This window comes from Pongo pygmaeus, chromosome 6 (assembly GCF_028885625.2).
Source record: "Pongo pygmaeus isolate AG05252 chromosome 6, NHGRI_mPonPyg2-v2.0_pri, whole genome shotgun sequence".
NCBI lineage: Eukaryota > Metazoa > Chordata > Mammalia > Primates > Hominidae > Pongo > Pongo pygmaeus.
Window position 1 is genome coordinate 5673706 of NC_072379.2, and position 16293 is coordinate 5689998.

Consider the following 16293-nt stretch of genomic DNA (forward strand, 5'->3'; position numbering starts at 1 on the left):
GAGGTTGCAGTGAGCCGAGATCGTGCCACTCTACTCCAGCCTGGGTGACAAGAGCGAGACTCCCTTTCAGAAAAAACCAAAACCGTATTGTTTAGAAGCTGGGAATGTGGGTAACTTTTTGGGGGATGTAACTTTTCTCTTGAAGCTTTTAGTATACTTTTTCTCAGACATGTGAAAAACAGGTAATTGTTCCATAGAAAGTTGTATACGGCAGGAAACCCCATGTTTTATTAAAGCGAGCTGTAGTCTATCTGCATTTGGAGGTCACAGCTTCCCCTGTGCCCAGGGCCCCCTTCAGATCTAGGGTCCAGATTCCTGCCTGGCCTGGTACATGGCAGGAAGGACTCCGGAGGAGAAGAGGCTGTGCCAACAGCGACGGTAGCAGGGCCCTGGCACTGCAGCGTCTCACCAGTCAGGGAAGGGACTCAAATGCCATGGCCTCTGAGCCCGGGACTTCCTGTCCTTAGAACCTTGTCCCCTCCTCAGCTGGGCGAGGCTTCTCCTGGTTTACTTGACCTTTAGGTGGGCAGACTGAGGAAGGGCCTGCAAAAGAAACTGACTGCACCTTTCTTGCAGGGGATTCTGTGCCAAAAACAGACAGATAGACCCTTTGTGCCCAATCTGGGCCTTGGTAGCCACCCTAGCGGGATTTGCCTAGCAGATCACCTGATCTTCCTCCCTGGCAGGGGAGTGGTGGGGGATCTTACTACTGGGCCTTCCAGGCCTGCTCCTGCCAGGACCCAGTCGGGGAGGTGCGGATGCTGGTTTATTTCCAATCACTTGGAGGAATCTGTCAGCTACCCCTGTAACTTGCTGGCTGGCGGGGTGGAGAGACGAAGCTGGAGGGAGCAGAGCGCACAAACATTTATTTACAAAAGTCCCAGTTACATATGATACAGGCTTTTTACACACAGTAGTTGAAACGGAATTATTTTATCTATTTTCACTACCAGAAGGTAAAGAAAAAGTTTAATGAACTAATCGTTTTTTCTGTTTTTATACAAAGTGACAGATCATGCACATTTTTTTCAGTTTTTAAATATTTTGCTAAGTGCAAATACTAGATTCCTCTCTCCAGTTTTAAGGCAAGTAAGAGGGGGCTGTGGCTGGGGAGCCTCACGCCTTGGGGCAAGCCCTGCAGGGCAGAGAGAGGGTGCCAGCTGCCTCAGGGTTGCCTGTGGTCTGACCTGCTCTTTGGGCACTGGCACGGCCCCTTGCTGGTTGGTCAGAAGACCCCCAGTGCTTCTCTCCCCAACCCTGTCACTGGTCCAGGCAGGAGCCCGAGGTCCAGGCCCTGCCTCTGGACAGGGGGGCCTGGAGAACCAGGGTGGGTGCTCACGGCAGCCCTGTGGTCCCCCGTGCCTGGCTCGGGGAGGATCCTCAGGAATCAGGGACCCTCCAAGGAAAAAGGCAAGCAGCTCCTTCCCCACCAGCTCAATGTGGCCAGAACAGCTGGAACTCCTCTCAAACGACCCACCCTTGGGGTTTGGCCTTAGGAGAAACATCACTCTGGGCTCCCCCTCCCCTGCCAGGGTTGAGGTCAGCACCTGTCTAGGGCTGTTTCTGCAGCTGCTGCCTGCTCCCTTTGTCCTGCCTGGGCCTCTTGCTGGAGCCACGTGCCTAGGGTGCAGGGCAGAGGGAGCTGAGGCTCCCAGGGCCTGAGGTCACCTCTTCAGCTGTGATGTCTACAGCCGCCCTCTGCTCCCAGAGATCCTCCCTGGGGAAGCACAGGGAGCATATTTAAGGTACTGAAGACAATCCTGTTGCTGCCGCATGGAGCCCGCCTTTCCAAGGCACTGTCGTTCAGGCTAGTAGCAAAGTTCAGGCAGTCCAACATGTATGGGCGCCAGCAAGGACATAGCAGCAGGCTGCCCCCAAACCCGGCCTCCCTGCGCACCCTTATCCCATGCCCAGGTGACCACCTGTCTTCAAAGCCTCCATCCTGGGCAAAGGCAGAAAGAATGGGTATCTTAGATCTTTTTTTTTTTTTTTAAGATAGAGTTTTGCTCTTGTTGCTCAGGCTGGAGTGCAGTGGCACAATCTTGGCTCACTGCAACCCCCGCCTCCCAGGTTCAAGTGATTCTCCTGCCTCAGCCTCCTGAGTAGCTGGGATTACAGGCATGCGCCACCTCGTCCAGCTAATTTTGTATTTTTAGTAGAGACGGGGACTCAAACTCCTGACCTCAAGTCATCTGCCTGCCTCGGCTTCCCAAAGTGCTGGGATTACAGGCGGGAGCCACCAAACCCGGCCATCTTAGATCTTAGTGCCCACTTTAGTTCTTGAAATACATCTGAGAAGCCAATGGCAGCGAATAATGGTGCCCACCTGCCCCGGGCACCTTGGGTGGGCCAGGCCCTGCTGCAGGAGGTGGCGGGCCACTCCAGAGGCTGATGCAGCCCCACCCCAATGGCTGTTGGGCTCAGCTGTGTCTGAGGTCTGTGAACTCCCAACCTCTCGGAACCCCGTGGCAACACGACAAGGACAAGGCAGGGCACGAGGAGGAGGAGAAAGTGATGCCTGTGGCCAGGAAGGCTTCAGGCCTCTCATCTGTCAATGGGCCGGAGTGATGCCTCAGGCACGGCTAGAAACCCAGGGCTGGACAGGAGGCGAGGAGGGTGAGTGGGGACATGGCAGGGCTGAGCTGATGCTCAGCTGACTCCATGAGAAGGGAAGTGGCCCTCACATGGGGGGCACTGGACAGCACCCTCTCTCTCTACCTGCCTTCACCAACCACTGAGAACACCCGGGGCACACACGGGGCAGGGGCGGCACCCAGGGTCACCTGTCTCCCTAAAGAGGCCCACTCCTCCCCCAGAAAGCCAGGGGGGAAAAGCTGTTCATCACCCAGGGTGGCAGAAACATCTCACCCAGCAGCTGGGCTGCCCGGCACGGCAACCAGGCCTCTGTCCCAGCTACCTTAAGAGGCTCTTTCAATGGGCCAGCTTCAGAACCATCCAGTGCACCGCAGCGGCCTGGCCTGGGAAAGGATTTCTCAGCCTGACTTTCCAGAGACCGAGGGTGAGAAAGTTAGACGGCAACAGAACAAAACCCCTGCTGTGAGATGCGTCTGCTGCTGCCTCATCTGAGTAGGCGTAAAAGGGGAGGAGAGGTGCCCTCAACACTCACTGCAGTGGCACATGAGTTCTGGATGGGGGGACAGCATCTTGGCCCTCACAGCTGTGGCAGTGCCTCTGCGGGCCATGGTCCCAGCCCCCCACCCTGAGCAATGCTTCCCAGGCCCGCAGATGCAGCCCCCTCTGCCCTTGGCCCAACCGTGGGCCCCTCCAGGGAGATGCTCTCGGCTGCCTTGCTCCCCAGGGGTCGGCTCCGAGGAGAGGCCCAGGTGTGAGCAGCAGGGGCCTGGCCTATGGCCTATGCCATGGAAAAGGCAGAAGGGCTGCCGTTGGTGGCCTGGGGGATGCAAGGGGAGGGGCAGTTCACATCGCAGCTCTCTCTGAACTCCACCATTTGGGACTTCATCTTTTATTATGGATCCGTCCACTCTTCCACGAGCAGTAGCCCTTCTAGGAAAGGGGTGGGAAGAAAACCAGCCTACCCTTCAACCTGACTTAGGATGCAATGGTACAGCCACCAGCCTTGGGGGAGGGGTGAGGGAGGGTTCTCCATCCACACTCCTACCCCAAACGGGCTTTGTGCTGCTCAATGGGGATTCGGGACCATCAGAAGCGATGCCGTGGTTGGGGGCCAAAGTGCATGGGCAGGTTGTGCTCCAGGGGCATGTGGACGGGACCGAAGTCATAGTTGACCCGCACGTTGGGCAGAGGGGGCACGTACGGGGCTGGGATAGGCCCCATGTTGAGTGGGAAGTTGTTGAACACAGGCCGCACGGGAGGCAGGGGGAAGGGTGGGTGCGCAAAGGCGTAGGGTGGCATCTGTGGCTGTGGCAGGTTCTGCGGAACGGGCCTCGGGAGGGCCTCCACCCTCTGCACCTTCTCCACAGGCTTCTCCAGCGGGGGTCCAATGCGTTTGAAGGTGTTCTCTGAAAGGGATGTGGGGATTAGTGGAGAAAAACATTAAACCAACCTCAATGGAATCTAGCCTGGGACCAGGGCAGCGACCTCTTGACACAGGAGTGGCTCCACATGCTAATGAAAGCACAAAATGTGGACACCCCGCAAATGCCACTGCAAGAAACCAAGGACAAATCTGTACTTCCACCAGTGTCTTGCTCCACAGTGACGCCTTGGAAGGTGGCATGTCCACCTACCCAGCCAGACATCCTTCAGAGCCAGGGCCTTGACGGGCCACCTCAGTGACTCAGTTACTTTTTTTTTTTTTTTAAATAGATGGGGTTTTGCCATGTTGCCCGGGCTGGTGTCAAACTCCTGGGCTCAACTGATCCACCTGCCTGGCCCTCCCGGACTGCTGGGATTGCAGATGTGAGCCACTGCACTTAGCCTTTTTTTTTTTTTTTTTTTAAAGAAAAACAGATGGGGTCTTGCTATTTTGCCCAGGCTAGCCCCAACCTCCTGGGCTCCAATGATGCTCCCACCTCTGCCTCCTAAGGAGCTCGGATCGCAGATGTGTGCCAACAAGCCTGGCTTCACTGCTTTTCAGCCTCGGAAGGGTCAGCTGGGTCTACTTTTCTTTAGCCAGGTGTGGCTTGTTTGATTCCTGAGCTAAAACCCACCCCTTGGGACTTCCTCACCATCAAGGAATCAAGGAGATGCCAAAACTATATTCAAGGCGTTGAAGGCCTTTCCACAGGCCTGAGATGTGGCCGCGTGGGTGAAGTCAGGTCTATAGCCATCTGAGGGACAGCATCCCCTCCTCTCCTGTGCTGGGTTGAGTGCCAGGACACCCAGGGAGGCCAGCAGAAGCCTGCATGGCTTGTGGTCCTCTGCTCCCTCGGCAGTGCTGTGCTGCAGGGTGGGGCTGCTGCTCCATCCTGGGGGCCTGGGGAGGGGCACTTGCCTCCATTCTTTCTTTTCTGTTCCTCTTCAGCCTCCTTCTGGATTTCCTCAATAAGCTTCTCATCATCTTCCTAAAACGCAAGCAATGAGAAGGATGAACCTGTAGCTTCATGCAGTGCTGAGGCCCCGTGGGACAGTGGGGAGGCCGCCTGTTGCTGGTGGCCATGGAACAAGTCCGAAGCCTGCTGCTGGCCAGTGGGGCCTGGGCTGCACACCGTTCCTTCCTATTTCCCCGAAGACCTCCTTCCTTCATCAGCCTGATGGCGTTCCACAAGGAGGCCATCCACAAGGCTGGGCAGAGGGGTCTGAGCATGGCAGGCAGCTGCCTGGTAAGGTGGGGGGATGGAGGGCCTCCATGCACTGAGCTGCGTGCAAGTGGTGGATATGAGAAGGGTTTGGAGAGGACTGGGTCTGAGTGGGCACAGCCTGAAAAGTTTCAGATCCCAAGTCCACAAGCGCTGGGCATGGCAGCCTGTCTGCAGAGCCTGAAGAAGTCCTGCAGATGTCCTCAACTGAGATGGACAAATGTCCATTCGAGCCCTGCTTAGCCCCCAAGGCTCGCCTTGGCTCCTGGGCCAGGCCTCAGGGAGAGGAGGAAGGTGAGACAGTGAGGATGGTCCCCCCTAGATCTTGCCGTCTCTTCTCCCAAACCCCATGCTTGGTAGGCCCGAAATAACAAACACAATTCACACTTGGGTTATCCAAGCCTCAGATAGGAACCGAAGAGGCACTGTGGGTGCAGGCAGATGTGGGAGCTGTGCTGGGAAACTCACGGGCCACGCTGGGCAAGCCCCAGAGGTTTGGTTTTTGCCACATGCACCTCCCACACCCCCGCCTGCCAGCAGACACCATGGTGGGAGGACCGGGCTGCTGCCTCAGGACAGACCACCTGTGATGCCTGCTTCATGAGTGGCGCTGACCTTAACTCTCGTCCTCAGTGACCCACAAAGCAGCTGTGCAGTTTGTGGGACTGAAAGAAGACTAACTGGATTTAAAAACCCACCAAGTGGGTGCCCATCTTTCCTGGCTGGCTGCAGGGCCAAGGGGCTAAGGTGTGGGCCCGAGAGGGCTGAGGCTCACAAGCAGCAGAGTGGGAACACCGTGGCAAACCCCAAACACACCAACTGCCGGCTCAGCAAGCAGGAAAGACAGAGCTGACTATAGGAGGGCTCTGTTCCCTGAGGTCCTCCAGGAGTTAAGAGCAGCCGAGCTGGGGAGAAGGATGGGGAGGGATGGTGGTCCCTGATATCGTGAGAAGATTAGCAAGTCCCAACAATGCAAGCAGTCTAATGAAAGCACATTTATTTTCCTAGACACGGCGTCAGAGCCTAACCATCTGGCCAATTTCTTTGCTGTGGGTTGGAATATTAATAATGATCAGTTTGAATTTTTTCATGCCGGTCTGATGACACCCAGAGCAGCAACTGGAAGGAAGATAATCCTTGGCCCAGCAGAAGACGAGCAGCCCCATTGAGGGCTAAGCAACGGACAGTTTGCAGGTTTACTTACTAGGTTACTAATGTCACAGCCAAGACAGAAATGAGTGATTTCCCCACACAATTGTTTGTGAACCGCAAGGATTCTGGAATTAGGAATTTCCTTCACTAAACGTGCACTGAATGCCTACTCTGTGCTAGACACTGTTCTAAGTTTACTGGTTAAACTTCAGATCAACAATGAAACAGAAAGGCAGATGGACTGAGTAAGTAATTAGATAACACATTCCCTTGGTGTGGTATATGAAAGATGCTTAGAATAGAGTCCCCAGAGACTGGTTCTGTCTGCAACAGTGGATGACACTATTAAATTCTCCTACATTCTCTAGGCCTCAGATGCCAAGTGATGGGTTTGGACTAAAAGGTCTCATAAGCTTCTTTCCAACTCTGACACTTGGACATTCTTAAGATACTCAAGTCTGTTTTCAGCAAAAGCAGCCTCCTTGCTGCTGCCTGGCCAGGTGTTCTGAGCAAGGCATGAAGAGAGGAGAGGTGACAAAGGTTAAGTTCCCATCATGTATTTCAAGAGTTGCAAAGTGCCCAAGCATACCACAGAATCCTATGTCTGGAAGGAAACCTGAGGGAGCTGTCTCTCTCCAGGGTTAACACATAAGAATTCTCTATCAAAACCCCGAGATGAGGTCATCCAGCCTCTTTGTGAACACTCCACAAGGGGGAACTTACTACCCTCAACATAATCACTAAGTGAGTCAACATGAAGGGCTCCAGTAACTCAAGAGGGTTGGGTGGGCAGTTTGAAGGCCTCCATGTGAATATCAAGATAGATTCTACCAACTCTCTAGACTGGGAGTTGGCAAGCCTCTTCATTTTGGAGCCAATGGCAGGCCTAAGAAAAAAGATTAAAAAAAAAAAAAAAAGAAATGAACCCTAAAAACCCCAACAAATTTAAGGAAGTGATCCACAAAACTGGTGGGAGGATCACCTGGGCCCAGGAGTTTGAGACCAGCCTGGGCAACAAAGTGAGATCCCATCTCTACAAAAAATACAAAATTTAGCCAGGCATGGTGGTGTGAGCCTGTAGTCCCAGCTACTTGGCAGTGATCGTGCTACTGCACTCCACACTCCACCCTGGGCGACAGAGTGAAACTTGTGTCAAAAAAAAAAAAAAAGAAAGAAAGAAAAAAGAAAGTTGTGCAGCAGGACAGCTGTGGGCCTACACCTCTTAGATAAGTGAGCTCGGCAGGTTCCTGAGTATCCCTGCATCCAGGCAGCTCATCTGTAAATGGGCTGCTTTGTTAAGGACTGAATGAGCTCAAGTATGTAAAGGATGTAGCCCAAAGTAAATGCTCATGATTAGGACACAGGAACACTGAAAAATGACAGGTAGAGAAGTTTCATGAAGAAGTGGTGCACACTGGGAGACACCCACAGTATTTCTTTCAGGGGTCCTCACTCTGGTCCGTTATTAATCACAACCAATAGGACTGCACAACCACCACTCTGCCTCACCTCAACCTCTGCCGCATCTCCTTGATGCAGGTTACACCATCAGTCCCCGAGGGACACTTACGGCCTTCGACGGCACAAGGAGGTACCTTAGGAATCATCCATTCCAACCTCTGTAACACAGAAACTGAGGTCCCTGAGAAAGTACCTTGTTCAATGTTATGGATAGTTGGCGGTGAACTGGGACAAACGCACACACCGGGCCACTCAATGGTCCTCCTGGAGGAAATCCACAGAAAAGATATCCTGAAGGTGTCCCTGCCCCATTCAGAGCACCCACACCAGTCAGGACCGTGCTGGATGCTGCAGACACAGTGAGGAGTGTGGCAGCCCTGGCCCTCCTTGTGAGGGCCTCACATCTCTGCTATGAGCACCGTTCCAAATGGCACCTCTCTCTGAAATTCCACGTGGATAGAAGGGGCAATTTCACAGCATTAAAGACTAGACACTCGGTGGTTCACGCCTGTAACCCCAGCACTTTGGGAGGCTGACGCAGGTGGACCACGAGGTCAGCAGATCGAGATCATCCTGGCTAATACGGTGAAACCCTGTCTCTACTAAAAATACAAAAAATTAGCCGAGCATGGTGGTACGTGCCTGTAGTCCCAGCTACTCGGGAGGCTGAGGCAGGAGAATTGCTTGAACCTGGGAGGTGGAGGTTGCAGTGAGCCGAGATCGCGCCACTGCTCTCCAGCCTGGCGACAGAGGGAGACTCTGTCTTTAAAAAAAAAAAAAAAAAAGACTAGCCACTAACCCCCTTTTTTCCCTCAGACTCTCCCCTGATAAAACACCAGGGACAAGAGAGGCTCTCTTTTGGGGAGAAGAGCTCTGGCCCCCTGTGGCACTGCTGAGGCTGAGAGCATGCAGGCCACTGCCTGATTTTTATCAATAAGCTTCCGCGATAAATCCCAGTGCTCCTGAATAAATCCTATTTCAGAACTCCCTCAGAAGGGTCTGAGGCATCTGCACAGGAGCGTGAGCCCGGGTTTCTGATACAGATCGGTGTGGTCTGGAGGACAGCGCAGATAGAACCTTCCCAGGCTGCCATTCAGAGTTCTTCCTGGAGAGGAAGAGGGAGCCTCAGAGTCCCAAGAAAATAAAAGTGTCGCATCCTCACCCTCTGAAGACAGCCACTCCGGAGCCTTTCTTCCGATCCCTCCCTCTGCTCTGATCACTCTCCTGATTGGCAAGTGGAATCAAGACCATTTGCCCTTGAGTCCTGTCTTGGGAGTCAAGCCCTTATGAGTCTAAAGACAGTCTGGTTTGTATTTCACCCAAAATGATGGCACTCAGCTACAATGACCTACAATTTTATCATAAATCATGAGCCAACTGTCAGTTATACCTAGATATGGGTTAGGTGTTTCAGATTTCAACTGTCTCCAACTGGCTAGAGTCACAGGACACTGTGCTTAGTAACTTTAATAAAACTTAAAGGTTTTTTCTTTTTTAAAATAAAAAAATTATACGTTTAGCTAATATGTTAGACTCTAAGGGGAAGATTTCTTTCCTTTTCTTTGAGACAGTGTCTTGCTCTGCTGTCCAGGCTGGGTGCAGTGGCACCATCATAGCTCACTGCAGCCTCCACCTCCTGGGCTGAAGAGATCCTCCTGCCTTAGCCTCTTGGTAGCTCAGACTACAGGCGCCCACTACCACATCCGACTTTTTTTTTTTTTTGGTAGAAATGGGGTTTCACCATGTTGCTCAGGCTAGTCTTGAACTCCTGGGCTCAAGCGATGCACCCAACCTTGGTCTCCCCAAAATGCTGGGATTACAGGCATGAGCCATCACACCCGGCTGGAAGATTTCTTTCTTAATTTGGGGTGGAAGTTCCTTCCACAATCAGTTTCTCTGAAGCATTTGAAATTCCTCAAGTCAAGAGTGAAGACAGGCCAGGTGCAGTTGGCTCATGCCTGTAATCCCAGCACTTTGGGAGTTCGAGGTGGGTGGATGACTTGAGGCCAGGAGTTAGAGACCAGTGTGGCTAACACGGCGAAACCCCATCTCTACTAAAAATACAAAAAATTAGGCAGGTGTGGTAGCGTGTGCCTGTAATCCCAGCTACTCTGGAAGCTGAGGCAGAATTGCTCGAAGCTGCAGGTGGAGGTTGCAGTGAGCACAGATGGCGCCACTGCACTCCAGCTCGGGTGACAGAGCGAGACTCTGTCTCAAAAAAAAAAAAAAAAAAAAGTGAAGACAATTCCAGTGCTTTGGGAGGCTGAGGCAGCAGGATCGCTTGAGGCCAGGATTTTCAGACCAGCAAGGGCAACACAGTGAGAACCCAGCTCTACAAAATTTTAAAAATTAGCCAGGTGTGGCTATTGGGGGGCTATTTAGGGGGCTGAGGTGGGAGGATCACTTGAGCCCAGGAGGTTGAGTCTGCAGTGAGCTATGATTGTGCCATTGTACTCCAGCCTGGGCAACAGGGGAAGATCCTGTCTCAGAAAAAAAAAAGTGAAAATAACTGAATTGTAAACCTAAAAATGGCAAATTTTATCTTATGCTTCATCACAATTAAAAAGAGGGAGGGGCCAGAAGCGGTGGTTCACGCCCGTAATCCCAGCACTTTGGGAGGCCGAGGCGGGCAGATCACGAGGTCAGGAGTTTGAGACCGGCCTGGCCAATATGGTGAAACCTCGTCTCTACTAAAAATACAAAAATTAGCTGGGTGCAGTGGCAGGTGTCTGTAATCTCAACTACTCGGGAGGCTGAGGCAGGAGAATCACTTGAACCTGGGAGGCAGAGGCTGCAGTTAGCCGAGATGGTGCCACTGCACTCCAGCCTGGGCGACAGAGCGACTGTCTCAAAAAAAAAAAAAAAAAAAAAAGAGGGAGGGAGGGTTTAGGATTGATTTTGAGATTAAACATGAGGCCTAGTCCCTCATCAGATACTTCTTGGACTTGGGCTAAGTGACAGATGGGGTATTGAGTCCTTTCTGGAGTCAAGTCCCTCAGGAAACATTCCAGGCATACGAGCATCACCGTCCCGTGAAGAGGACACTTGGAAAAAGGCCACGCTGCAAATCTAGGACACACCTAGGCTGCTGGGAGAGGGGAAAAATAGAAGGAAAGAGGATGAGGAGGAGCCAGGGGCTGAGCTGGATCATAGCACAAGTGTCCTGCCCTCTTGGGGCTGAGTTACAAACAGGAAACCCTGGTGGTAGAGCTGCCTGGATGGCAGGGTGAACTCATTTTAAAGCAGTGCTGGCTTCTTCAAGAGAGGCTGCTGGCGTCACAGGAAGAACTACAACTCTGGGGCTCCAGACCTGGCTTGAGTGCATATGCAGCTCTACCCCCACTACCTAACCTGGAACCCACTCCTTTCCAAAACAGGTTAGGGTGAGAAGCCAATCATTTCTTACTTTTTTTTTTTTTTCTCGAGACAGGGTCTTGCTCAGCCCAGGGTGGAGTGCAATGGCGTGATTATAGCTCACTGCAGCCTTGAACTCCTGGGCTAAAGTGATCTTCTCACCTCAGGCTCCCCGACTAGGTGGGACTACAGGTGTGTATCACCATGCCCAGCTAATTTTTAATTTTTCTTATAGAGATGGTGGTGGAGGGGGAGTTCTCACTGTGTTGCCCAGGCAGGTCTCAAACTCCTGGCCTCAAGCCATCCTCCCGCCTCTGCCTCCCAAAGTGCAGGGATTACAGGTGTGAACCACCGCACCTGGTCTGATCACTCTTATAAAGTGCGAAGCACAGTGACAACAACAGTAGTTAACATGCACTGAGAGATTACTATGCACCAGCCCCTGTCTACACACCTCACATGGACCTCAATTTCACCACAGCTCCCTGAGTCAGGCACTATGAACTGATTACCACGTTGCAGATGAGGAAACCCTGGCACAGCAAGGTTGTGACCCAGGCAATCTAGTCTCAAAGCCTGAGCTGTTAACCACATAAACCCCCGGGTTTCTGTATTAGAACTTCTAGCAAACCTGACTGGGGGCCTGAGAACGCTGCTGTCAGGCTGGGATCATGTGCAGGGGCAACTGTTCTAAGGTGTGCTTTATTCTAGAAAGAGTGCAGAAACACAAGAGGGTTCCTTCTGAGAAGGGCAGAATTCTGAAACCTCCTTTCTCCCCTTACAAGACATAATAGGGCAAAACAAAATAAAACACTTCTACTCAAGGAAACAGCCAAAAAGCAGAGCAAGGGGCTATGTGTGTTTTGGAAATTTTTAGGGAACAATCCTCCTTTTCTCAGGCTCAGCTTACCCAGAAGTGCATGTGCCATCCCCTGAAACAGCCCACTTGTCGGTCTCTGGTTCCTGGCACTTGTCCTTTGGGATGAAAGCCAGTAGATTCCTCTTGCCCACAGCAGGAGTGGGGAGCTTGGGAAAGCTCATAACCCTCATCTCTTGAGCCAGAAATCTAAGCTGCACATGGGCACCCAGCACCGAGGTGAGAGGCTGTAGTGCCTCCCTGGGTCACTGGTCTCCAGTGGCCTCTGACCAGGTGCTGTTCTCAGCTCACTGGTTTTGGTCTATCTCAAAGGCGGAAGTGAATGCTTCACGATTTCCTTGCCTGACATGTTTTCTCCTGACGCTACCAAGTTACTTGAATCCCATGGGGGTCCCATGAAATTTTCTCTTTCTGTCCTCTTCTTGTCACAAAAATCTCAGGGATTTGGTTCTCATCAACATAAAAAAAAAATGCCATTATTTATTTTCCTTATACATACTGATTAAAACAATCTTGGGAAATGTTGAACAAAACAATACAGCTAAAATCAGCCATAATTCCTCACCAGAGATCAATTCTGGCAACATTCTGATACCTTTTCCATTGGCTGCTTTTATATCCACACTTCACTGTCAAGCCCACTCAGATTCCACTGTAGAAGGTCACGCTCTGCCCCCACGAGGTCCTGCTGCCTTGTATGGATTGCTTAGTTCACACCCCCTTCTCTACACCACGGGAGGCTGGCAAGGATTTCATAAGAGGACCCTGAGGCTCAGAAGATGCAGAGAGTGGCTGGACCACCAAGGTGGGCAGTGTGCTGAGGCCAGGGCAGGAGGTCTGGACTTGTAGGTTCCAAGGATGGCCGGCAGTTCTCAACTCTGCATGGCTCAGGCTGGGTTGCTGGGCTCACCCTGGACAGGGGTCTACAGAGGTTCACCTGAACCTACTTGAGATCTGTGTTCCTGTTCATGCCGTTTGCCCTGGCCAGTGGGGGCAGGAGGGGCTGCTGGCTGCATGTGTACTCGCTGCCACAGATCCCATGACAGACCATGGTGCATCCCCTCGAGGGCTGCAGTCTCTGTGCCTCATCCTTGGTTTCTGGCACAGGCCTTAAGAAGGACCCAGCTGGCCTGAATGAGTTCTCTCTCTGCTCTCCTTCGGGCCCCTCCTAATCCTGGTGAAAACTTTCAAACGAATCCTCAGCACAGCTCCTTTCTGATGAGCAAGGCCAGGCTGAGGTGAGAGGGAATAGATGCTGAGCAGACCAAGGTGTCCCTGGATCAGCAAGGGCTCAAAAGAACAAGCGTAATGACGCCTCAGGCCAGGGTAGAAGTGAGCCCTCCAATCACCTGATGTCAGGAGTTAGAGACCAGCCTGGCCAACATGGCGAAACCCCGTCTCTACTAAAAATACAAAAATTAGCCAGGCGTGGTGGTGGGTGCCTGTAATTCCAGCTACTCGGGAGGCTGAGGCAGCAGAATCGCTTGAACCCGGGAGGCAGAGGTTGCAGTGAGCCAAGATCACGTCACTGCATTCCAGCCTGGGCGACAAGAGCAAAACTCCATCTCCAAAAAACAAAACGAAGCCCTCCAGCGCCCCATCGCTACTCCAGAAGGTGTACCTATGGACCACAGTGGGATCCAATGAATACCATGACAAAGCACGTGAATGGCACCACAGTGGGCAGTGCACCCCAAATGCAGTGTCAAGGACAAAGGGTCAAAACAGAGAGTGAAACGGGAGTCTCACCCACCCAGCGGAACTGGAAGAGCACTTTCTGTTTTTTTTGAGACAGAGTCGCGCTCTATCGCCCAGGCTGGAGTGCAGTGGTGCGATCTCTGCTCACTGTAACCTCCGCCTCCCAAGTAGCTGGGAGTAAAGGCGTCCGCCCCACGCCCAGCTAATTTTTGTAGTTTTAGTAGAGATGGGGTTTCACCATATTGGCCAGGCTGGTCTCCAACTCCTGACCTTGTGATCTGCCTGCCTTGGCCTCCCAAAGTGCTGGGATTACAGGCGTGAGGCACCATGCCCAGCTGGAAGAGCACTTTAAAAAAAGAAGTAAGGCCGGGAGCGGTGGCCCATGCCTATAATCCCAGCAATTTGGGAGGCCTAGGCAGGTGGATCATTTGAGGTCAGGAGTTTGAGACCAGTCTGATCAACACGGTGAAACCCCATCTCTACTAAAATACGAAAATTAGCTGGGCCTGGTGGCATGCACCTGTAATCCCAGCTACTCAGGAGGCTGAGGCAGGAGAATCACTTGAACCCAGTAGGTTCAGGCTGCAGTGAGCCGACATCACATCACTGCACTCCAGCCTGGGTGACAGAGGGAGACTCCCTCTCAAAAAAAAAAAAAAAAGGAAATAAGCAGATTACATTTTAACAGGGAGGGAGAAGATTTGTTTCCTTTCCTTGAATTCCTTTGAGCTCAGCAGGGCGCAGAAAGAACTAAGCCCGACACAGAAGACTCTGGCTTGCTGCCTGCTGCATGCAGGTAGGGTGGGTGGGTAGGGGAGGAAGACGCAGCAAGAGTTTGCGGGGATGGCAAGGACCCAGCCTCTCCAGAAACGTGCTGCAGTCGAAGACGGGAAGTGAGGTAGAATTTACCAGAGAGGTTTTAATTAAGAAGAGAGAAACAAAACATACACAAAAATCCTCCCTTAGCTTGTCCCTCAACAACTAAGCCCCACAGTTCTGTCCACGCAGCAGGGTATATAGACAGGAGAAAACGAAGAAAGAGAAACTATGAGTGATTAAAAACGGAAAAAGATTCAATTTGTTTTCACAAATCAGATATGAACAGTAATCACCAGCCACAGGCTGACTGTTCCCAAAATAACCGTTTGAGTGCCTGGCACAAAATTGTTCTTGCCAAAGCCTTTACGGTCCTTTTGAGCCTGTTTTTTCAACACTTCTGGTCACCAGGGCTGGCTGTCGACGTGCCTGCTGGCCAGCCTCCTGTGACCATGGGGGAAGAATGGGTGGTTTTTCTTCTTCATTGCACTTTTCCTCCCCTTAGAAAGGTGATTGGGAATTGCAAGTCGACTGCTGCTTCCCCTCTCAGATTCTGGGGGTGGGTTGGGGCTGGGATCCAGGTCACGTGTGGCCACAGCTGTTGTTAATAAACTTGCAATGATTTCATGAAAGGCTTCCAAAGAGCTTAAGATTTAGTTTCAAATTATTCCCAGATCAGCCACAGATCGCCTGAGCAACGGCAGACCCTTAGCCCCCACCCCTTGCTGTCCCCAGCAACAGGAAGTTGGGGGAGGGAGCGGCAGAGCTTGGAGCGGCACATGCTGCGCAGCTGTGGCCGGGAAGGGCAGGGAGGCAGGAGAGTGTGCTGGGGAGGAGCAGAGACTTCACGGGCTCAGGGTTGGCCCTGGCTTCTCCAGCCACCTCCTCAGGTCAGAGAGGCCCAGCACCCAAATACCACTATCTGGAGCACTTCCCCCACAAGGACCTGGAGATGGGGGCAGAATGTGGCCATGTTTTGAGTCCCGTCAGGGTCAAGTGCTCACCCAGGGGCCTGGTGGGATCTGTTGAAGACGACATGCAGCAACAAGCACCAACAGGCCGTGTGTACTGGACTGTGCTGCCCTGCTTGGGAAAGCCCTCAGTGACATCGAAATGCTGTCTGGGACACTGTTGGGGTGGCAAAACTGCCAGGGCCCCTTTCTACTATTTGCAGCTTCATTCATCCATGGGGAAAGAGTCCGGCGAGGTCCCCACCCCTCTGCAAGGACTACCTGGTTCACGGGGCTCAGGGACCCTATGGGCACCTAACGACCACGTATGTATATGTGGCAGGAGCCAGACATTGTTCGGAAGACCTGGGCTCACATCCTGGTTTCACCAAGCTAGGGATCCTGGGCTAGTGACCTACACATCATTTCCCTCATCTGCAAAATAGGAAAGCAGTGCCTCCCGGCCCCATGCAGTAAAAATCACACTGCATAGCACGCTCACATGGTGTTGGCTGTGTGGCTATTAAGAGGAAGATGAAGAAACCGAGGTCAGTTTCGATGACAGATCAATGATCACACCCACCAACTTCACTTTTTTTTTTTTTTTTTTTAACACACAATGATATTTATGACAGTGATGAGAAATAACAAGCCAAGGCCAGCTGTGGAAGCTGGGTGATGGGACAACCTGGAGGCTCACTTTATTATTTTGTAGAATAAATTTTGAAGGTTAAGGAAAAAATTC

The 16293-nt window shown here is 52.2% G+C and overlaps 1 protein-coding gene across 2 annotated transcripts in view; it reads right to left on the minus strand.

The window, feature by feature from the left end:
• Positions 1-848: 848 nt before the first annotated feature.
• The window catches only part of RNF216 (ring finger protein 216), a 165391-nt gene continuing 149946 nt past the window's right edge, over positions 849-16293 (minus strand). For both annotated transcript variants that reach the window (XM_054496092.2, XM_054496087.2), the window contains exons 16-17: positions 4937-5006; positions 849-4001 (exon numbers count right to left, since the gene is read on the minus strand). In XM_054496092.2, the coding sequence (XP_054352067.1) occupies positions 3682-4001; positions 4937-5006 (390 nt within the window). In that variant the 3' untranslated portion in view covers positions 849-3681. The remainder of the gene's footprint in view (positions 4002-4936; positions 5007-16293) is intronic.